General features: G+C 48.5%; 10 protein-coding genes across 10 annotated transcripts; 4 read left to right on the top strand and 6 right to left on the bottom strand.

Moving 5' to 3' along the window:
* The first annotated feature begins 18 nt into the window (after window positions 1-18).
* On the top strand, window positions 19-1,718 carry PICMEDRAFT_16455 (hypothetical protein). The gene has a single exon (XM_019161210.1). The coding sequence runs from the start codon at window positions 74-76 to the stop codon at window positions 1,475-1,477; it is 1,404 nt and encodes a 467-aa protein (XP_019017717.1). The 5' UTR covers window positions 19-73; the 3' UTR covers window positions 1,478-1,718.
* Window positions 1,719-2,170: 452 nt separating this feature from the next.
* PICMEDRAFT_16454 (hypothetical protein) lies at window positions 2,171-6,567 on the top strand. Its single transcript, XM_019161209.1, is given in 2 exon segments — window positions 2,171-5,253; window positions 5,266-6,567. The coding sequence occupies 2 exon segments, from the start codon at window positions 2,528-2,530 to the stop codon at window positions 6,410-6,412; spliced, it is 3,873 nt and encodes a 1,290-aa protein (XP_019017716.1). The 5' UTR covers window positions 2,171-2,527; the 3' UTR covers window positions 6,413-6,567.
* Window positions 6,568-6,790: 223 nt separating this feature from the next.
* On the top strand, window positions 6,791-8,191 carry PICMEDRAFT_16453 (hypothetical protein). The gene has a single exon (XM_019161208.1). The coding sequence runs from the start codon at window positions 6,869-6,871 to the stop codon at window positions 8,072-8,074; it is 1,206 nt and encodes a 401-aa protein (XP_019017715.1). The 5' UTR covers window positions 6,791-6,868; the 3' UTR covers window positions 8,075-8,191.
* A 163-nt stretch (window positions 8,192-8,354) lies between these two features.
* PICMEDRAFT_34157 (hypothetical protein) lies at window positions 8,355-9,737 on the bottom strand (the record flags this gene model as incomplete). The annotated part of the gene is made up of 1 exon (XM_019162868.1): window positions 8,355-9,737. One exon carries the CDS (start codon window positions 9,735-9,737, stop codon window positions 8,355-8,357), a length of 1,383 nt encoding a protein of 460 aa, XP_019017714.1.
* A 571-nt stretch (window positions 9,738-10,308) lies between these two features.
* Window positions 10,309-11,036, bottom strand: PICMEDRAFT_132412 (hypothetical protein). Its single transcript, XM_019160032.1, has one exon. It carries the CDS (start codon window positions 10,874-10,876, stop codon window positions 10,436-10,438), a length of 441 nt encoding a protein of 146 aa, XP_019017713.1. The 5' UTR covers window positions 10,877-11,036; the 3' UTR covers window positions 10,309-10,435.
* A 603-nt stretch (window positions 11,037-11,639) lies between these two features.
* Window positions 11,640-12,584, bottom strand: PICMEDRAFT_27104 (hypothetical protein; the record flags this gene model as incomplete). The annotated part of the gene is made up of 2 exons (XM_019162477.1): window positions 11,640-12,464; window positions 12,513-12,584. Coding segments are annotated over 2 exons (897 nt in total), but the record flags the coding sequence as incomplete, so codon positions are not given.
* A 513-nt stretch (window positions 12,585-13,097) lies between these two features.
* Window positions 13,098-14,915, top strand: PICMEDRAFT_11588 (hypothetical protein; the record flags this gene model as incomplete). The annotated part of the gene is made up of 1 exon (XM_019159812.1): window positions 13,098-14,915. The coding sequence occupies one exon, from the start codon at window positions 13,098-13,100 to the stop codon at window positions 14,913-14,915; it is 1,818 nt and encodes a 605-aa protein (XP_019017711.1).
* A 3,126-nt stretch (window positions 14,916-18,041) lies between these two features.
* PICMEDRAFT_72655 (hypothetical protein) lies at window positions 18,042-19,247 on the bottom strand (the record flags this gene model as incomplete). Its single annotated transcript, XM_019164266.1, has 1 exon — window positions 18,042-19,247. One exon carries the CDS (start codon window positions 19,245-19,247, stop codon window positions 18,042-18,044), a length of 1,206 nt encoding a protein of 401 aa, XP_019017710.1.
* A 560-nt stretch (window positions 19,248-19,807) lies between these two features.
* PICMEDRAFT_33880 (hypothetical protein) lies at window positions 19,808-21,832 on the bottom strand (the record flags this gene model as incomplete). Its single annotated transcript, XM_019162853.1, has 2 exons — window positions 19,808-20,029; window positions 20,138-21,832. The coding sequence occupies 2 exons, from the start codon at window positions 21,830-21,832 to the stop codon at window positions 19,808-19,810; spliced, it is 1,917 nt and encodes a 638-aa protein (XP_019017709.1).
* A 249-nt stretch (window positions 21,833-22,081) lies between these two features.
* PICMEDRAFT_72653 (hypothetical protein) lies at window positions 22,082-22,444 on the bottom strand (the record flags this gene model as incomplete). Its single annotated transcript, XM_019164265.1, has 1 exon — window positions 22,082-22,444. One exon carries the CDS (start codon window positions 22,442-22,444, stop codon window positions 22,082-22,084), a length of 363 nt encoding a protein of 120 aa, XP_019017708.1.
* Between the last annotated feature and the right edge of the window lie 195 nt (window positions 22,445-22,639).

Raw genomic sequence — 22,639 nt, 5'->3', positions numbered from 1 at the left:
TGTTTAGGGTGAGTTCTGCAGGGACTAACAGGACAGGGAAAGCATAGAAAGAAGGTAGACCAGGTCGACAAATATGCCTTACGTGTCCAGGAAGTTCATCAGGTGGATGCTGGTGACCGTTCCGGCGCTCACTATAATCTACTTTATCTTTGTCTCGGAGAGAGGCATCGACCCGTCCTCGTTCGACACCAGCGACTTGTTTGGGACGAACGACGGCTACGGGATTGAGTACAACAGGAAGCTCATGTCAGAGGCCAGCACGGCGTCCAAAGAGATTCCTGTTGGGGGAATGACGTGGGAAGAGGTGGAGCACCAATTGACGTTTGACCAGAACTTGCTAAAAAACATCGAAGACAACATGGTCGAGGAGAACATGGATTTTTTCAGGGAGGTGTACTCGAAGAGAATCACCGAGCCGAAGTTTTCAAAGTTGACGTACAACGAGTACGTCAACAGCGATGGTGTGCGGGTTGTGTTGGGCAAGGACGAATATCCTCGGGCCAACGCAACCCTCCTCACCTTGGTGAGAAACCAAGAGTTGAAGGACATTATCCACACCTTGAGACAATTGGAAGCTAACTGGAACCACAAGTTCCACTATCCTTACACGTTTACCAACGACGAACCTTTTACTGACGAGTTCAAAGAGACTATCCGCAGACACACTGTAAGCGACTGCTACTTTGAGGTCATTCCCCCTGAGATCTGGAACAAACCTTCCAACATTGACCCCGACATTGAGCGGGAGAAGATCTCGAAGTTGACGGAGAAGGGTGTTTTGTACATCGACAAGGACTCGTACCACAACATGTGCAGATTCAACTCCGGTTACTTCTATCATTTGGAGAGATTAAAACAATTCAAATACTATTGGAGATTTGAGCCTGCCACTGACTACTACTGTTCCGTGGACTACGATCTTTTCAAGTTCATGGAAGACAACAACAAGACGTACGGCTTTACTATCTCTTTGTACGACAACCCACTTACCGTGGAAACCTTGTGGCCCGTCACATTGGATTTCCTCAAGGAGAACCCGCAATACGTTCATCCAAATGGTGCCTTCAGGTGGTTGACCGAAAATGTGCAGCACCCAGACTACACTAAAACAACTGGCGGTTACTCTACTTGCCATTTCTGGTCCAACTTTGAGATTGGTGACATGGATTTTTACAGAGGAGAAGCATACACCAAGTGGATGGACGCTCTTGAGGAAGCCGGTGGATTCTACTATGAGAGATGGGGTGACGCTCCTGTACACTCTGTGGGATTGGGTTTGTTTGAAGACAGATCGAAGATCCACTGGTTCAGAGATATCGGTTACCACCACTCTCCTTATAAGAACATTCCAAACTCAGATAAGTGTAATGCTCCAGAAGACTCTGGGTATTTTTCACCAGAAGATGTTTATGATCAAAATTGTTTGAGTAACTGGATCAGATTGGAGATGACCAACAAAGAACTTCAAACCTATTGAGGCCTAAACGTTATTACACCAACATAAACAAAGCAAATTCTTTGTTTCTCTTGTTACTTTTTGTATATTCATGCTTTTCTTTTCATGCATACTATTACGCTATAGCGAATGAGCTTATCAGCAAGTTGAACTGCCATTTGCTCCACAATTTTGAGGCTTTCTACAAGACGTTTACTCTTATAGTACCAATTCTTTTTTACCTTATAGCTTTTCTTTGTAGGAAAATAATCAAAGTACAAAAACTTTTACTCTTTATTGATACTGTAGCTAGCCAGCTATCACGTTTTGCTGTTGTTTCAGACGTGCGACACCTCAGGAACCTAAACCAAAAGAGAACCTAAATATAGACGTATAGACGCAGTAGCCCATCATAGATCTGCATAAACCGCTATCATGGGTCATTGAAGCAAGGGCGAAAGGTAAATATCTCCATGTGAAGAAAACAAATGTGTATTATTACTACTCCGTCTTAGCCGTAATTTCTACCTATTGTATCTGCTAACGGAAAGGGGTGGCGCAGACCCTTCTTCCACCTTGCCAGTGATGCCATTAAAATTTAGAAAAAACATGTTCTTCCGTTTTGCGAACTTCCTAATCGGGAGTGCTACGGTGAAATTGGAATCAAAGTTTGTTTGACGTTTTTTCTTCGTTGGATGCAGGGGAAGCATTGATATTTCAACGAGAAAAAATAAAGGTGTTTTGAACTGCCTGGAGACTTTAGCTTTGCGTGTCAAATGAGGAAATTTCTTTGGTTTCAACTTGCATGAATGCTTTTGAATGTCTTTTGTTTACCTGGTCAGAATGGCTAGGCCTTGTTTTGATCTATTTCACGATGAAGAGAAGAGAAATACTCTAGCTTACACCACAACATGAAACAACCTAAGCAATATTGATGTATCTTGGACTTGCAAATATAAAAGAATTGTGATTTTTCCTATTCGGTTTGAGTCAAAATATATTACAGACAGCACGGTCCAAAAGTCTTGACATTATGCTAACAATTGATCACCATTCATTCGTTACAGTATACACCAGAAAACTTTTGCAAAGATGATATTTTCAATTGTATTTAAACTCGTGATTTTTTCAGCCCTTTCAACCGCTGAACTTTTGTTCCAAAACTCATCAAGCAGCCTTATTTCTAGCACCAAGCCAGCGACTGTCGAACCCAGCGCACTTGCAATTTCAGTCAATTCGCAAAACGAGGTTCAAATTGACATTCCTACTTCTTACAATCCATTGCAGTATGCGACAATTCTGCAAGATCAGCTCGCCTCATCTTTCGTCTGGAACGAAGCTGGCAGCTCTTTTTTTCAATGTTCATCAGATTCCTCTTGCACTGAATTTGAAAGATCAAAAGTAGATTATTCCAGAGAAACCACATTTCAAGTCGATTCTACTCTCAATGCTAGCCCAGATCCTGGAAAATTTGTAAGATTCATTTCCCCATCAATCTCATACCCGAGTAATGGCATCTTTCCTGTCACTTTTGATGTTATCCTCATGACAGACGACGGCATGAAGATTTTCACTCTCCAGGCTACCATTTACCAAATGTCAACTACTTCGTCAGATCAGTATACATGGATCCCAACAACAATCTGCCAATATGATCATTGTGTAACTACCAGTGTTCCGGAAATCAAAGAAACACAGACTACTGTTATTGATGGACTCACTACCACCTACGAGACTTATACCCCTGTTTCTATCGCTACAAAATCAGTACAGTTATACTTGACCACAACAGTGCTTGTGACTAGTGGAAGTTCAATTACAATCGTAACATACTGCCCTTTGACTGATGATACTTTGACTACATCTTCTTCCCCACTTTCTTCTACCTCCTCTATTCCACCAACCCCATCAGCGCCTTCTTCTATCCATTTGACTACGTCATTTTCTACCTTGAAATATTCCTCAACTCCCTCTTCTTCATCCCATTTGTTGTCTGAATCATCGCCAGTTGCGGTAGTATCATCTTCATCATTAGCAGACTTATCTTCTACAAAGCTTTCTACCTCTTCAATATACCCATCATCTTCCTTATTATCAACAGCATCTTCGCAAAAATTTCTGTCATCTATGTCTACTTCAATAACAGTCTCGTCAACTCTTATCCCATCAAAACCATCCTTGCCAACTTCCTACAAGTCTTCAGTATTACATTCTTCACTTTCATCTTTATCAACCTCATTGTCCTCCAGTATGATATCTTCAGTACCATCGTCACTTCAATCCTTTACATTTTCATCTTCATCAAAGTCGAGCAATTCGCTAACTCCCTCGACATTTCCATCCCTTATTTCGTTATCATCGTCATCTATCCAAAAAATGGGTTCTTTATCCTCCACCTTGCAGACCTCCTCTGACACTACTCTACCAAGTAAAAGTTGCTCTTCTTATTCAACCATTACCATTACTTCAACCACAACAGAATGCAGAGCAGGATCTTGTGCCACATCCACTCTAATCAATACAGTTGCATACTGCCCAACTACATCTTCTTTTGTCTCTCGTTTTTCGGATTCATCCAGTTACTCAACATCAACAACATTGGCACCATCAACATTCATTACTGACTGCTTGGGCTCTTCTCGTAAAGTCTTGTGCGATGTCGGAGTCACCACTTTTCTTCTTGGAGAGACTAATGTAGTGCTTCCCACTACTTCATGCCAAATACCTCATAGTGTGACAGGCTCATATACCAACATTGAAAATTTGTACACTTATTCTAACGGTATTACGACCACAGTACTAAACTTTCCAAAACTCATTTTTCCAAGTGTTGTTTGTCCAGTTTCGAGATTTGTTTCATCAGTTCCTTCTACAGCCTCATCAGCAATCACAATTCCATCATTAGTTCCATCATCATCTACCAAAACCTTCGTTGTTACAACTACATCTTGTAATTCTTTTACATGTGATACTTCAGTCATTACTAAGACCACAACATACTGTCCTTTGAGTTCATTATTAACTTCTGTGTCTTCTAAAACATCTAGTACTGTGTCTAGTTTATTTTCGGAGACTATTTCTAGCGTACATGCTGTTCCTAGTTCTGATATTTCATCTGCGTACTATTCCATTACATCATCTTCTTCCAATCCATCTGCTTCAGCAACATCTTTTCCAACAGCATCCATTACGTCTAATAGATCCATTGAATCAACAAAAACTAAGGACACTTCAACATCATCATCTTCCGCGTCTTCTCTTACTACCGAAGTGACAACAGTTACAACAACTTCTTGTAACAGCGAAAGTTGTACCGAGTCAGTCATCACAAAGACCACTACTTACTGCCCATTGACTGATTCATCTACGTCCTTTACATCAAAAACGTCAGCAACTACTATGTCTAATCCTACTTTATCTACTTCTGCATCAGACTCCACATCTAAGCTGGTATCCAACTCTGCAACTTCTTTGCTCAGTTCCACTCTAGTGACCCCAAGTACATCAGTTACTACTGTTTCAGTTTCTTCTGCACCATCTGATACATCATTTGCATCAAATCCTTCAGTCTTCACAACATCACCTATAGTTACAACGTTACCCTCTTCAATCACTGGCCCAACATCCTCTACTTCTTCATCACTCACTACCCAAGTAACAACTTTTACTACAACATCTTGCGACTTTGGTACTTGTAGTACCTCAATTGTTACTATAACAACAACGTATTGTCCATTAACTTCTTTGTCAACCACCAGTGCAACCACCAGTGCAACCACCAGTGCAACCACCAGTGCAACCACCAGTGCAACCACCAGTGCAACCACCAGTGCAACCATTAATTCAGCCACCACACCAGCATCATCTTTTTCATCCACATTGACGACAATTTCGTCTTCCGAGATCTCTCAAGACAGCACTCACTCTACACCATCTTTTAGTAGCTCCACTACGTTAGTAGTTACACCATCTGCCTCTTCTCTTGAACCAACCTCATTTACTGAAACGTCCTTATCCAGTTCCTCATCTTCTTTTACAACTGAAATAAAAACTCTTACGACAACCACCTGTAGTTCTGGAAATTGTTATACCTCACTCACTACTGTCACAACTACCTACTGTCCCTTGAGCCCTGTTTCTACTACTCTATCATCCAGTGAATTCTTTGTCTTGACTACCTCTTCTGTTGATTCAAATACTATTTTTTCAACTGCTATCACCACCGCTTCACCATCGTCACTACCATCTTCTACTACAGATGTTATCACATCAACAATAACCTCATGTAACAAAGAAAGTTGCTCTTCTTTGATAGTCACTCTAACAACCACATACTGTCCGTTATCCAGCCAAGGTAATCCGACAGAAACAACCGAATATGAGCTGAGCTCACAAGGCGTTTCTTTGTCTTCATCTGGAATACAGTCTACTTCAGAAACCGAGACTACATTACCATCATCAACGGTCTCAAAGTCGACAGATTATGCCAGTAGTACTATTGTTGTTTCAATTAAATGCACAAAAGACGTTTGTAGTGCTGTTACTCAAACAACAGGAATTACCACCGTCACAACTGTGCAATCAGGAATCTCCACAGTGTTTACAACTTTCTGTCCACTATCTTCTACAGTCTCAACTTTGAGTACAAGCCCAAGTCCAAGCTCCGAATCAAGCTCTGCAGTTCTCAATACACAGACCACACAAAACTCTGGAACTTCGACAACGACAATACAGCTGACGACGCTTATTACAAAATCATGTAGTGATTCCACATGTACTACGTTTGAAGTCATCTCAACAGCGACAAACAATAAAACCCTTCCATCTTCGGTTTCTGTACCTACGAATGTTACGGCCCCTGTTGTTTCCTCAGCTGCTACCGCTGCTCCATTTGAAAATAGAGCCATCCGACTCGGGTCTGTACATGGTGGTGGAATTATGGCTACAGTAATCTCGCTTGGCATGATTCTTTTGTAAAATTTTCTAGAAAATGTCAACCCCACTACTACGTTTCTTTATCCTTCTCATTATGTTGACCTTTCTGCCTACGTTGAAATATGTATAAATTTTTAAAAACGTGTACTAGCACGCATAATTTTTTCCAGTTCAATTCAAATCTATAGTTTCTTGATAAAGCATTTATTCTTAATAGTGTTAATTGAGGAAACAAAAGTTTAAAAATATAAATTCCTCTCGAAAAATCCGTGGAAGTTTAGATTTCGATTTGCTTTGCTATTTCCTAATCGAGCGAGCTTATGTAAATTTTGTGGATGGACAGATCTATGTGACAGGTAATTGTTGTGATTGATAGAAATTGTCTTCTCTTATTGAGTTCTATTTTCACCCCCGAGCTTGTTTTTGCTGAACAAACTATTAATCCAATAGCTTGGTATCTTGTTGTTGCATACAATTTGATCCGGATACCCAGCAAGTATGGATGCCGGCGCTGCAAAATATCTTCTCAGCAGGTCAAGCACCTCTAACATGTCTGTAGGATTGCGGCATAAACAATCCAAACTCGATCTGTTAGACAGTAAGACGTTAACATCTTTCCCATTACCAAACATCAGTGAAGGTAGTGGAAATTCAAATAGTTTTGAGGGAGTTAGCAGCCGAACAACTGATGTTTCTCAGCTTAGTTCTTTTGATTCTATTTACGTTCCAAAGAGGTGGAAATCCAGCATGGTTTTAGGAGAATACAAGGCTTTCAATAAGAATGACAACAATGGCGTTAACATAGACAAATCTGCATCGATTTTGAGATCAAGAACGACATCAAGTGTTCAGACAATGGATACTGTTAGTAATATCATGATAAACAGTAACGAGAGAATGAAACATTCATTAACAGACTCAATGGTGTCTAAAACTCTCGTGGGATCATCAAAGATGACCACCCCTCCATCCTCATTAGATTATGAAAGCACATTTTATGATTATAAGCTGGTTCTGAAACTGTCAGAACAAAACGGTAACCCGAGCAGAGACATTTGTGAAGACAACATTGCTGACGAGACCACCAAAACTGGTGGCTCTGCCACGATAGAAAATACGAAAAACGAAAACACAGATATGTATATTCAATCTCTATATCAGGAATTAATGCAAAAAGATGAATCTAAGCCACAAATACAGTGCATGGTTTGTGATTTGCCAGTATTTGAGGATGCAGAGTATTTCAGCAGGATACTGGATTTCAAAGGTGTGGTATGTGAAAATTGTATCCAGAGGCATGATAGTGACAATGATACCGAAGACAGAGCAAGCAGGACACACTCTTCGGCTGAAGATGTGGTGAGCTTAGCGTCAGCGATGGATCTTTATTCATTGATAGATGAGACGAATCATACTATACAGATACAACTTGATACTACCATACAGAGCGATGAAGATAGTACAGAGTATGGAATCTACGGGAACATGGACTTTTTCCGTAACGACCACACAGGCAACAAATTTTACGGGACGGAAAAGGGCAAGAATGATAATTTTGGAAAAATAATTCGTCAATTGAGAAGGATTGAACGTACGGATTTGAGGATTCGGCAATCTATAGCAGATTTGAGAAGCAGAAATGAGCTTTCAAACGAATATACTTCGATGTGGAGTTCGGTCAAGAACAGGTTTACCAATGTGTAACGAGGCCAAAGAAGTATTCAATCACGTGCGGGACATTGAGCGAACCTAAATTATGTAATTGTATTTTTAATGGTGTTTATAGGTGTTTTTTGTTCAAGAATAATCAGGAAAAAAAGTGTAAACAAAGAGATATTAAATTGGAAGATATATATGGGTAGACGCATACAATACGAAAGTGTGAAACATTTTCCGTAATTATCATATGAAAGAAAAACAAGAACGGACAAGTAAAATACAAAGCTAGAAGCTAAAAGAGTGTGTTTTTTTGTCTCTTCAACAATCAAGCAATAGGGGACTTACAGGTGAAGGAAGTAGTAGTACCATCAGCAAAGGCCTTTTTCAAAGACATCGATGAAGAGTAGATACCCAAAGCTGCTGTTGCTGCGGAGGCAAAGAATAGAATGAGATGACAAGTGTTGGCAAACCATTTTTGCTTGTAACCTCTAGCCCATCTGGACCAGTCTTTCCATGAGTCGACTCTGTGAGTGATTTTGTTCACAGGATCGTACTCACCGTCTCCAGTCAAAGCGCCGACTTGTATGTCAAAACCGAATTGCATGATGAATGGGAAAGTGTAGGAGAATTGTAAGATACAGACTGCACCGATCAAGGAGACAAGGGAGGAGAAGTTTGGGATGGCTGCAGCAAAAACAAAGGCGATAGCCCAGTAGACGCAGACAAAAACGGTCCAGATGATACGGCCGAACTTCGAGGTAAGTGCTGGCCAGTTGAAGAATCTTTGGAAGACACTGGTGTAGAAACACTTGATACCAACGTTACCGTATAGACCAGCTGCAATCAAGGCAGAAACTAAATTGACCACGTTGGTAGTTGTTTGCCAACTGTAGGTGGAAATACCTTGGTTGGCAGGGTTGATGACGAATTGACCTTGGTAGTGGTAGACAACCATGGCGAAGATCAAGTAGACGGTGAAGATGAACAGTTGAGCACAAGCCATACCCTTCCAGAAATCCCAAGGACGCTTCATTTCAGCCATGAATTCGATAAAGACGAGAGCACCACCGTACGAGTAGACGATGTTCATACAAGCGTTAAGTTGACTTTGGAATTGGTCGCCAGCACCGCTGATGACGACATGTGTTATAACAGGGCCTTCGACAATATGGCCAGTACCTGCTGCGGCAACGTAGTTTGGAAGGGAGACAGAGACGCAAGCCATCGTGGCGACGATGACAAAGACGTTCATCCAGATGGCGGCATTAGCCAAGAAACCAAACTTGGCCAAACTTCTGATTTGACCAACAATGGCACCTGCGATGGCCCAGACGAAAATGAGTATAGTGTAGCAACCTTTACCCTTTGCAATCTGAGAAAGACCTTGACCGTTACCCAAGATGATGACGGCAACGTTACAGAACAATTGGACAGATTGGAAGAAATCAATGAAATAACGGGTGTATTGACCGTAGATACGGCCGACAATGTCACCGTAGTTTCTCAAAGGATATTTGATGGAGTCCAAGTATAAGTACTGCTTCCAAAGAAGGCAGCCACAGTATGCTGCGGCGATACCGAAAAGGAAGTACAAGAGAGCGCCGGGGACGTACCCCAACTGTGCGATGGCATATGGGGCGGAAGTTGGGCCCAAGATATCGGTGGTGATCAAGTAGAAGACAGAGCCCCATGATGCGACTCTGAGCATTCTATTTGCGTTCTCCTTGGAGGTGTAGAGCGGCTCGTTGATGAGGTCGTAGGACTGCTGGTTGACGATCTGGAGCTTTTCGTCTTCAGGGTCGTCGACGCCGTGGGCGTCCTTTTCGGAAACCTCTTCAGCAGAGGACTTGAAGGATTTGGCGGAGTGAGCGTCGGAAGCTGCAGCAGAGGACTTCTTTGTGGCAGGTCTGTTCAAGAGCTTGGTCTTGATGACGTCCCACAACGGGATCGTTGGGGCAGCCTCACCGTAGTCTGGCGACTTTTCCAACTCTCTCTGAAGCTTGGCATGGTAGAGGAACTCTTCGAGCGGGACGTCGAAAAACTCGTCAATCTCTTCGGTCTTGATTTCGAAGTTGTTGAGAGCGTTGGCATTGTTGGAGATGACGCTGGAGAGGATTGCGGCCGGACTCGAGACTGGTTTGAGTTCAGACATGGTGGGGCGGCGGGTGTGGTTGGCTGAGTACAGAGAGACGGAAGAAAAAGAAAAAGAAAAGAGGGAAGAGCACGAGGAGCAGAAAACCCAGGGGAGACACACGAGACAGTTTACGAAACGCAGGGAGAAGGGATACGCTTTATACGCTGTCAGGCTGGCTGGCTGGGGACGAACGGACGGACAAACGAACGGACGAACGAACGGACGCAGCAGCAACCGCCGGTTTGCTCTCGTTTGCTGCTGATAGAGTGTGGCTACTCGAGGACCCAATTATCGACCAAACGGCGGTGCTGCCCACTGCCCACTGCTGCTGCTGATAAGCATCTGCCCGTCTTCCGATTGCCCATTTGGGCTGGCATTTTTTTTCTTTCTTCTCTTCTGCTGCCCTTCGTTTCTTTTCGAGCGTTTTGAGCACGCTTTTTTCCGCCGGCTGCGTTTTGCCGGCCTGCAGCTTTTTTTTGACAGCTGCTTGTGCGGACCCTGCTAGGGGGGGAAACAGAGGCCGGGAGGGGAGGACAGGTCGGGTCATCGTGCGAAGCACTATCAGCACGGCCGCTGCCGGTGGCGGCGCCTGCACGGCCACACACACACATGTGAACAGCCATGCCGGCACCCAGCTGTGGTGGTGGCGATTGCACGTCCGGCGAAAACCCTCTGCCCACCCTTTCCGGCCCCCTTGCTCTGTGGCAGGCCATCCCCACCACTCTCGCGTGCAGCGCCCGCTACTGCGCCCGCTCCGGCCTACGCAGAGGCACGCGCCGGCGCCGCCGGCCGTTTTCCTTCGTTGTGCTGCAGCACGGCGCGGTGCCTCCTTGTCGAGGGGCACCGGCGGAGGTTTGCGGGCGGGCGCGCAGCGCGGGAACAATGTGTCGGCAAATTCCATCTAGACATCTACTTATTGGTGCCCGGCACGCCGTGCGGCCGTGCGCTGCGACGGGGGGTGCCGCTCTTACGTCAGCTGCCCCACCGCCCGCCGGGCCGACGACTGGCCGGCCCACTGGCCGGCCCACGGGCCTACAGCTCTAGCGCGGCCACCTGCCGCGCAGCCGCCCGCACCTCCTCCTCCCCGAGGCCCACCAGCTTCCCCTGGAAGCGTGCGGATTTGCCGCCGCCCCCGCCGCGGAGCCCGGGCAGCTCCTTCTGCAGGGCGGCAACAACGTCTGCTGTCGCAGCAGCGACGCCGGCGGCGTCGCCGCCATCGTCGTCCGTGCCCTGCCCCGCGCCGGCTAGCCCGGCCACGAGAACCGCCCCGTCTGCGCCCGCGATAAGCACCACGATAAGCGGCCCGGACAAGGGCTCAGCCCCTGCGGCAGCAGCGTCCTCAGCCTCTTGCTTGAGCGCAGTGTGCATGCTGTTGAGAAACTCCCCGTCCGCGTCGTCCCGGAAGAAGCTCAGCACCCGTGGCCCGCTGCGGCCCCGTCCGTGCTGCCGAGAGGCGTCAGCCCACAGCTCGTGCGCCTTCAGCGCCGCCAGCTCCCGGCGCAGAGCCTTCTCCCGGTGCTGCAGCCGCTTGCACTGCTTCACCAGCGCCGCCGCCCGGTCGTCCAGCTCGTCCACGCTGCTGCTCAGCGTCCCGGCGACGCGCCGCACCACCTCGTGCAGCTGCCCGGCGTACTGGTGCACGCGGTCGCCGGCCACGAAGCCGAGCCGGCTGGCCCCGCCCTTGCCCTTGGTCTGGCCCAGCAGCGCCACCGCCTTCACCTGGCCCACGCTCGACAGATGCGTGCCGCAGCACGCGTTGGTGTCCAGCTCGCCGATGCTCACGACCCGCAGCGCCCCCTTCTCGCCCTCGGGCTCGCCGCCGGGAGTGGCCACGCTCACGGCCGTGTTGCGCAGGATCTCGTCGTTCACCGCCTGCCCGACCGCCGCCACCTCGGCGTCGCTGAGCCGCCGCGGCACCTCCACGTAGCTGGCGGGGGCACCCATGCTCCACGACAGCGTGGGCAGCTGCAGCCCGTCTAGCACCGCCGAGAGAAGGTGCTGGCCCGTGTGCTGCTGCATGTGGTCGAGCCGCCGCCGCCAGTCGAGCGCCACCTCCACCTCCGCCTGCTCCGCCAATGGGCCGTCCACAACGTGCACCGCACGGAGCTCCCGCCGCTGCACGTCCAGCACCCGGACGGGCGGAGCCTCCGCAGCGGACCCCGCCACCGCCCGGATCGTGCCCGTGTCCGCCGGCTGGCCGCCGCCCTCCGGGAAAAGCACCGTGTCCTCGAGCTCCACCTCGTACAGCTGCTTGGTCGGCCCAGCCGCCGAGGCGGCGGCTGCTGCCTCCGCAGCAGGCTTCTTCTTGCTCTTCTTGCCCTTCTTGGGCTCCTCGCTCTTCGCCTCCACGGGCGTGCAGCGCAATACCGTGGTCCTCAGTGTCTGCAGGTACGAGTCCCGCTGGCACGCCAACGCGCCCACAACAGTTCCGGCCCTGGTCATTGTCCTTGGTTATGTAGTCGGTCGCTGTGCTGGGTTTGGCAGTGTGCCCTGATCTCCGTGGTGACGGCCCCGACCCCAGATCCGGTCCAATCACCTCGTCCGCAGTGGCAATGCTGCGTCAAAAAGCTTTACCCCCGGTGGCCAGCACTCTCCTCGCACGCTCGCCCTCGCGCTCTCGGCCCACGACACGTCTCTTGCAACGCCGCTGTTTCACATCCCGGTGGGAAGCCGTGAACATGGGGAGGAAGGAAAAAAATTGACGGCTGGAAGCTCCACCACCACCAATTGGTCCACAGGAGACACAGCTGGCCCCCGTGTGCCGTGCGTGTGTGCAATTCAAGCGTCGACTCCGCTGCTCTTGTCTTCCGAAACGATCCTCCGTCGTCTTGCTGCCTCCGCTCGCCAGAACCGCCCCTCCTGCCGCCCTCCCCCCTCCTGTCGTCATCAACCGCTCCAGACATCTCTCAGCTGGCCCTCCTCCAAGATACTGCAATGGCAAGGTACACACAACACCTCCCACGCCAGGCAAATGACGAGCACGTGGCTCCCTACTACGTCCCGACACAGAAGTCGGGGAACCTGTTCCAGAAAATCAAGGGCTTCTTCAGCCAGCCAAACAAGGTGAAAAATAACGAGCCCATCGCCAGCGGCACACACGGACAGCAACGGCAGACGAAGAAAAAGCATCCGTTCGAAAACGTCAACGTGTCTGCAATCGACCTCTCCCTCCAGTCGAACCTCTCGTACACATCCAAAAACCCAAACGACACTCTCTCAGAGTTCTTCAACAAGAAGGGCGACACGCCCTTGAACGACATCGAAATCGAGGGCGTGCTCAGCCTGATCAAGAAATCACAGACGTCGAGAGCCCCAAGCCGAAATAACAGCACCATGTTCTCCGTCACAAACAACAACATCCACCCGCAACCCCAGCACCACCTGCTCAACCACAGCATGTTCCTAAACTCAAACACAGACTCAAAGCTCGGAGGCCTCTCATCCTTCAATGACGTCAACAACACCACCATCCTCAGACCGGCCTCGGGCAAGATGAAGGCCCCTGTGAGAATCAATACCCCCACTTACGTGCCCCGCAAACCGAGTGACAGCAGACACGTTACCCTCGACAACCCGGGCCTGCCCAACACGTCCAACAAGTCGTTCAACTCCTCCATGGGCTCGAGGTCCTTCATGAACACGGGCGCCATCAGAAAAAGAAGAATTGTGGACTACTCCACATTGCAATCGCCTTACAAGGTGAAAACTTCTTCTTCGTTATCTGCATTTCTAGAAAAGAAGAAGTTGTTGGAGAAGCAGGCTAACGAGCAAAAGGCGCAGCTGTTGAAGACGCAAGCAGCAGCAACGGAAGATAAAACCGGAATCAACTACAATGGAGGTATCATAGACCTTTCAAACCTAGACGAAAATGATGATGAGCGGGAATTGCACAAGAAGAAAATTAAAGTTGACCTGGTGAAGCCATTGGAATCACAAAACCTGAGTAAGACCGCCAGCAAAGTCCTCGACATTTTGAATTTTGACAGCGCCAAAAAAACGACTTCAGAAGATCCGAAACCAGCATCCAAACCTGTTTCTTCTGAGAGCCTGATTATTACTATCGATGATGAAGATGATGATGTTGCCAAAACAGAACCACAAAAGCCAAAGCTAAACAACTTCAAAAGCATACCAAAGGAAATTCCTGCTGTCAAGCCACTACCAGTATTCAATTTCAAGGCACAGAAAGAATTAGGTAAAGATTTTACGAAACAGTCTGCGAAAGAGCCTGTCAAAGAGTCTCTCATGGAGAATAAACCGTCACAGTTCAACTTCAAAGGCGTGGAACAGCAAAATAAACAATCAGAACCAGCTAGCATTATTCCAACATTCTCCTTTGGTAGCACAAAAGCGACATCGGCTAACAGCACAGAAAACAAGTCTCCTGTTTTCCATTTTGGTAACCCTCTTAAACCTCAAGCGCTGGAGGAAAATGTAAGGAAGGCACTTGATAATACAGTAGCACCTCGGGTACAACCAGCGGTTAACGGTATAAAGGAAGAAACGCCCAGCGAGCTAGATGATCTTGAAATTATTGATTCGTTCGAATTTCCAGATGTAGAAATCTTCCATTCAGATACCGCAAGCGGCAGCAACAACCATGCATCAAACGGTGTTCATAGCAAGCCCACAGTCGATGGCAGTGCCGAACCGCGGTTTGAGTTTCCTGCAATTCCTAATATCTCTCCAAAAACTCTGGAACTCTTCGAGGCAGAGCCAGCGGACCAGTACCAGGATGTGTTTAGATTTTAATAAACTGTTCTAATAGATTAATTAATGAAAAATATAATAATTTACTGAAAAGTGTTGTAGTTTCATTTTTTACTCCGCGACACCCTTCAAATCTTAGTTAAGATCATCTTTTACATCAAACCTATCAACAATGACCGAGTGGAAAATCGCTGATTAGTACCTAGTTGAAACAAAAAGATCCTAATAGTCGCTGAAATATTGACCTATTTGTAAAAGGAGGAGATGTTTATATCTCAAATGTCGAAGGCAGATTTTGAGGAAATCAAACCCTTCAAAATCAAAACAGATGTACCTTCATTTACTATCAACTTAGGAGATGATTCGGCAACGGGGAAAGAGATTGCACTTGTGAATCAAAATAAAGGAATAGATGAAAATGAGGATAATTACTTTCCTGGAAGAAAAAACAAGGACAGGTTTAGGAAACGGAAGAAGGATGCAGTTCTAAATGCCAATGAGGGAGTTGATTTAAACCAGGCTCTTAAAAAAAACGGTATCCACTCAAAGCCTTTGCACAAAAAAACTACACAAGCAGAGAAAAAGAAAAGACACAGAAAAGAGGAAGAGTTTATCAATTTTTTTGAGGCAGATATCGATGACCTTCAATTGCCTCCTCCATTACCAGTAAATGATCTTTCTACATTAGCTCAACCCAAGACGCTAGATGATAGTTTACCTTCGCAATCAGATAGGTTTCAATACAATGGTTCGGACAACATTCACAGAAGTTCCACAAAGGGTAGCTCTAACAGGTTTAACGCTGATAACAATAATGATAGATTGACCTATAGTTCTTACAATAATAGACCGTCTGACTTTTACAAAAAAGTGCAGGAACGTGATGACCCAGGCTTCAAAAGCTACTATAAGCAAAAGCGCCAACAAAATAACGAAAATGATTATTATTACAAAGACAGGTCATTTCACGCACAATTTGACCAAAAGATGCAACAGAAAACAAAATTCTGCGGTCAATCACCTAACGAGAAGCATTTAAAACTATACCAAGGGACTGACGCTGATTACTACAAGAATGGTGAACATAATGTAAAGGCTCAATCAGCGCCAAATAGTCAGAGACAATCACAATCTATGGAATTGGTTCATTCTAGCCTTGAGAACAATAATCCAGAGTTGGCTGCAATTCTTACAATTTTGCGAATAGCATCAGAAAAGAAACTGCGTGCTAAAAAGGGTAAAAAGAGAGCCAAAGAAGTTTCCTCGAACATGGATTTGGTTTCTCTAGTTAAAATAGCCCTCATTGATAGTGATTCTGATTCTGATTCTGATGATCCTGACCGTAAACATAAACACAGAGCCAAGAAGAGTAAGAGTGAAAACCATAAAAGTAAAGACAAGAGAAAGTCAAGTAGGAAGAGTAAACATTACTATCTACCATCAGATGACGACATTTCTGATTCGGAATCTGATTCTGCTTCATATTGTTATTCCAGGACAAGTTTACCGAAGCTTGAAACAGGAAAACCCAGAAAGTCAAGACGCTATATTTCAACTTCTGAATCCGAAGCTGAGTCTAAAACTGAAATATCAGAAAGTGAGATTGAAGACAAAAAGCTCAGAAACAAAAGAGATAAGAAGAAGAGATTGTCGAGAAAGCATAGAATCAAAAGCAGTGAATCTGAAGATGAAGAAGTTTTCGAAGAAGAAAGGCGGAGAACAAAAGGCAAAATTAAAAGAGAGACACGTAATAATGAAGAGTTGATGGAGATATTCCAGAAATTGAATTTGGATGACGCATCAAATCATGATATAATCGTTGAAGAAATGGAAAGTGATGATGATAAAGTATCATCTTTTAAGAGACAGATGCTATTAACATACGGCAACGTTAACTTATCAGATGAAGAAGGGTTCGGAGCTACGAATATGAAAGCAGTTCCAAGTTTGAAGGTGAAAAACAAGCGGGATCCGTCCGACTCGAATGACGAAGACTTTACGGATTATGAATTAAATAAGCCCAAAAAAGCTAATGCTAAATCTAGAAAGTTTAAAGCTGGGTTTGAGACGCTTTCGCATACCGAGGACTTTGCAAATTACGACAAGAGGACAAAAAAGACTGAAATTAGAAGCAAATCTAAGCCTAATCCAAGGGAATCGAAATACGAAGAATTCACCGATGATGAGCAAGAAAAGGATGAAAAGCCTAGATCTAAAACCAAATCCAACTCCAGATCAAAGCCAAATCTTTCGGATTCGGATAGTGAAAGCTTTACGGACTACGATGGGAAGAGATCAAGGCAACCAAAGTCAAAGTTCATTCCCAAGTCTAAGCCAAATTCTATGGAATCGAACAGTGAGGACTTCGAAACCAAAAAGCAGAGGAAGCTTACATCGATGCCAAAGCCTTATCCGCTTGATTCTGATAGTGAGAACTTCACGGATTACGACGAAAAAAGGCGTGTAAAGGTTAAGTCTACATTTAAGTCTAAGGCTTCATCTGAGTCTAAGTCAAGACCAAATCCTATAGGATCTGACAGCAATGACTTTTCTGAATACGAAATCAAGAAACCGGAGAAATCGAAAACTAAGGCTAGGAGGTCAAAACATGCGAGTAGTGAAGAATTCACCTCGGAAAAACCCATCAAGCATAAGAAGCTGAAAGCCAAGCCGAGAACTCTTGTATACCATTCTGATAGTGGTAGTGATGATAGTGAGGGCTTTTCTGACTACGAGAGGAGGAATGGTATTGATATAAAGAAATGGAAAAGTAAAAGCCATATTACTTCCAGAGAAAAGTTTGGTTCTAAGTTAGGCAGCACCAACTCCAGACCTAACCCATTAAAGTCAGATAGTGGTTACTAAGTTTCTCGCAGTTTTTTTATTTTATAAAAGTTTAAACTAAAATATGCATGTATATATTAATAAGTAGTTAGGCATGTAGGTTAACCGCGTTTACAAAGAAAAATGGAAAAAGGGTGATAGAAAAGATTATAAACTCAAAATTGTAGGTAATTTTTTTCTCATTTTTGGAAAATTGAAAGTAGAAAATAGAAATGCTCAAAGGTCGTCATGAATAAGGAAAAGAGAGGTAGCTCAAGGAATATAGTGTAAGAATAAACTGGTTGCAGTGGAGAGGGTGAGAACATAGCGGAAATGCGCAGTCGGTCAGTCGTCTGTGAAAACGACTGACAAACCTTCCTGGACTGTAGTCGCAGCCAAAGTGCCTTCTGCGCTGAACATCTCTCCGAACATGATGGATCTATTTTCACCGGCTTTGATGTTCTTAACGTTGTAACTGAAGTAAGAGTTTGTGTCGATCTCGGTATTGAAATAGATGGTGTGGTCCAAGGAGACAGAGAATTTTGTTGTGAACATCTCCTTTAGGTTCAGACGCATGTTTGCACTGAGGTAGAAGTAGTCCGAGATGTACGCGATGGCGACCCAGTTGAAGATCGAAGGGTTCTTGAGCGAGTCCTTCGTCTTGACCCAGTAGCGCAAGGTGCGGTCGCTTGGGGGTGCGTGGCGCTCCTCGTCGGACACCAAGTCCTGGTCAAACATGTCCAGCGGGAGCTTCCAGATGCAGGGCTCTCTATTGTAGCATCGGATGACCTCCTCCTCGCAGTTCTTGCCCTTCAAATACTCCAAGTGCTTCTTGTTCATGGCCTTTTTGGACCAGATTTTGAACAACTCCTCCTGGGTGAGCATGTCGTCCGGGTGGTCAATGTCCTTCCCGATAAGGGGCGGGGCCCTATTGTGGGAAAGCTGGCCCCGCAAGTTTGCCGCGGAGCCCTCCAACTGGTACGCTTGGAGGGAGACCGTGGCTCTGAAGATGAGCTGGTCGTTCTGGAAGAGGTTCACCTCGCGCGTGCAGTAGTTCTTGCCGTCCTTCAAGCTGGACACCTTGTAGTACAAGGCCGGGTGGGGCTTGGCGGAGTGGAGGAAGTGGCAGTGGATGGACATGGGTTTCCAGGACTTCTCGTACGTGTTGGAGTAGAGGAGTGCAGCCAAGACAGACTGCGCCGCCATCGTGCCGCCAAAGAGGCCCCGTCCGCGGTATGGGACAAAGAGCTCCGAGCGGTTGGTGAACGTGTCGCTTGCCACCCGCTTGAGGTCGAGCAAGGCCTCCAACGCAGACTCCTTCGTGTCGAGCTCGAGGTTCAAGTCCAGGCTGAAGTCCAGGTCCGCCAAGTCGTCGTTGCTGATCGAGATCGACGTGTTCGACGACCCGTCGCTGCTCATCCCGTCATCCGAAAGCGACGACGTGTTGGTCACGTACTTCCTGAGCAACCGGTTGTTGCTGTTGACGCTGCTACCCGTTTCCGGGCCGCTCATGTGTTTTGTGTCTGGGTCCACGCTGTGTGCCGTGCTCATCGTGCGCCGCCGTGGGAGGGCAAATCGGAGACGCTGTATCTGCCCCTGTCTGTGCCGCGGTCTGTGTGGTAGTAGAGATGTAGCCTGTAGGGGACGCCTGGCCTCGACGTTAGCGCTGTGTGTGTCTGCGGTGTGTACAAGACCTCCAACCGACCTTGGAGCGTGCAGAAACGCACTTCTTCTTGCCTGCGACGCCCCACCAGCGGCAGCGGCAGACCACATCGTTAAGTAGTTTTATAGTACAGGGTGCTATACGCTATCTACAGGCCGCCTCCTTCTGCCTCTATCTCCTCCGGTGCCAACTCCGGCACCTATCTCCAGCTCTATCTCCACTGCCGGCGTCAGCGCCGGATCCTGCCCACGCCCCCGTTCTCTCCGCCCGGACGCGCCCCGCGGGCCTGTCCCGACGCCTCGTCGCCCGTTCTCGCCCTCGGCCGCGGGGCTCCTTCCGGATGGGGGAAGTGCGGGGCAACCACGGGGGGGGAAGGGCCTGGCGGTTGCCCCGCCGGTGGCCGAAAGAGGAAATTTGCCCCCACGTGACTCCATGAATCGGTGCCGGCTCACTCGCGGCGGAGAAAAGCCTGGAAGGCGTCGTTGGCAATGTGGACCTGGCCTACGCTCTTCATGTGCTTCTTACCCTCCTTCTGCTTGGAGAGAAGCTTTTTGCGTCGGCTGATATCACTCGCGTGGAGCTTGGCAAGCACGTCCTTGCGGCGGGCCTTGATGGTTTCACGGGCAACGACACGGCCGTTGGCACGGGCCTGGATGACGACCTCGAACTGCTGGATACGTAGAAACTCCTTGAGGCGCTTGACAAACTCGCGACCGTTTTTCTCGATCTGAGAGCGATGCAGCACGGTGCTCAAGGCGTCAACACTGTTGCCGTTGACGAGCAGCTCCATCTTGTAGATGTCGCTCGGCTTGTAGCCTGCGTCGTCGTAGTCGAGGGAGGCGTAGCCGCGGGTGACGCCCTTGAGCTTGCCGAAGAAGTCGTCGATGAGGTGGGCGGTGGGGATGTCGTACTTCATGAGGGTCTGGCCGTTGCTGAGGTACTGCAGCTCCTTCTGCTGGCCGCGGTTGTTCTCGCAGAGCGTCATGACCGCGCCGGTGTACTCCTTGGGGAAGGTCATGAGGGCTTCCACGTAGGGCTCGGAGAGCTGCACCACGCTGCTCTTCTTGGTGCCGTCGGGGAAGTCGTCCGGGTTCGAGATGATCTTCTCGCGGCCGCCCTTGAAGGCGACCTTGTACGGCACAGTCGGCGCGGTGATGATGAGGTTCTTGCCGTGCTCCTTCTCGAGCCGGTCCTTGAAGATGGAGGCGTGCAACGAGCCCAAGAAGCCGAGCTTCCAGCCCTGGCCGAGCGCGTTGGACGTCGTCCGCTGGAACACCACCGACCGGTCGTTGAGAAACAAGTGCTGGAGGCTTTCCTCCATCTTCTTGAAGTCCGTGCCGTCCGCCGGGAACGCCCCGACGAACACCATTGGCTTGGGCTCCTCGAACCCGGGCAACGGCTCCACGGCGCTGCCCACTTTCCGCAAAGTGTCGCCCACAAACACGTTGTTCGGGTCCTTGAACCCGGGGATCACGTACGCCACCTGCCCGGCAACGAGCAGCGGCAGCGGCCGTCTGTCCGGATACATGACACCCACCTCCTTCACCTCGTACCGCTCGCTCGTCTTGCAGAACTCCACCTTGTCCCCCTTCTTCAGGCTTCCGTCCACCACGTTCACAAGCATGATCACACCCACGTAAGGGTCGTACCATGAGTCCACCACCTGCGCCCGCAGCGGCAGCTCCCGGTTGTACTTCTCCGCCGGCGGCGCCGGCACGTCCTCGATGATCTTGGGCAGGAGGTACTCAACGTTGAACCCGGTCTTCGCACTCACGTGCACGATGTCGTCTCGCAAGAGCTCAAACGTCTCCTCGATCTGGTCCTCTGCCCGCGGGACGTCTGCCGTGTCGAGGTCGATCTTGTTGATCACGGGAATCAAGTGCAAGTTCATCGAGTACGCGAGGTAGAAGTTCGCCACCGTCTGCGCCTTGATGCCCTCGCTGGCGTCGACTAGCAGCAGCGCCCCCTGGCATGACGCGTACGACCGGATCACCTCCAAGCGAAAGTCTACGTGGCCCGGCGAGTCCACCAAGTGCAGCATGTAGTCTTCCCCGCGGTAGTGGTAGATCATCGACACCGTCTGCGCCTTCACCGTGATCCCCCGCTCCCTCTCCACGTCGAGCTTGTCCAACACCTGCTTGTTGTCCACCGTCGGGTTCACCACTCCGGTGATTTCAAGCAGCCGGTCACTCAGCGTCGACTTGCCGTGGTCGATGTGGGCCACGATGATGAAGTTCCGGTAGTTTTTCAGCGGGATCCGGCTGATCCGCTCGCTGAGCTCCTCGTTCGACAGGATCGGCGTCGGGTTGTTCCGCTTGTCGAGCACGTACTTTGTGTAGCCCTTGTACTGTTCGCTTCCTGGCGTGAACGGTGCAGACCCTTCTGCAGCCGTTGTCGTTGATGTCGAGTTCCATCGCACTGCGCTGCGCAGCGTGGACGGCCTCACCTGCAGCCTCAGCGGCCTCCGCGGCATGCTGCATCGACTAAACAAACGCATGGCTCTGCTTCACTCTTTTGCCAGTCTATATCCGGCCCCCCAACCGGTCCCTGTCAAACCCCCACTATGGAATAGGGTGTAAAATTCTGTCTCCACATACTGGGAAAAGGCACCGAAGGGGGACCCCTCGCTCACGTGACGGGATGAAGATTTTACACTGATTAAATGACAAACTAACTAAATGACTAACTACCTGTCTATATTACACGCACTGCGGACGGCGCCCTAGTCGCCGTTGTACTTCAACACGACGACGACCGAGTCCCCTCGGAGGAACATCTTGGACACAAACCGCTCTCGCAGCACCTTGTTCCCCGGCTTGGTCTTGCTCTTCACGTCGCCCTGGCCCTGGCCCTCCTCGTACCAGAACTCCTTCACGTTCTCCAGCACCATGTTGCAGTGGCGGTCAAACGCCTTCACGCGGGCAACCAGCTTGTGGCTGTTCCGTAGCGAGATCAACACCGAGTCCGAGTTCTGCACCGCCTGCGCCAGCACCCGCAGAGGGCCGTGGTTGAACTCGTAGTCCTCGAGGTCCTGCAGCTCGTTCTGCGACAGCTCCGACTTGGGTCTCGTGGTCAGGTCCGACATGCTGTTCTGCTCCTGCTGCTGCGATGTGTCTGCTTCTACCACCAGCTCCCCTCGTCCTCTCTCCTTCCAGCCTCTGGTCCCTACGTCTCCTTGGTCCCCTTCTTCTCTTCCGTGCGTGTATCTCCCTCAGCTCCTCCACGCGAAGCTGGCTGCACAGCCCGCAAAAAGGCCAAAGGCCTCTGTGTAGGCCTGCTG

The sequence above is a fragment of the Pichia membranifaciens genome (genome assembly GCF_001661235.1).
Source record: "Pichia membranifaciens NRRL Y-2026 unplaced genomic scaffold PICMEscaffold_3, whole genome shotgun sequence".
NCBI classification, from domain to species: domain Eukaryota; kingdom Fungi; phylum Ascomycota; class Pichiomycetes; order Pichiales; family Pichiaceae; genus Pichia; species Pichia membranifaciens.
This window is presented reverse-complemented; position numbering and strand designations above follow the sequence as displayed.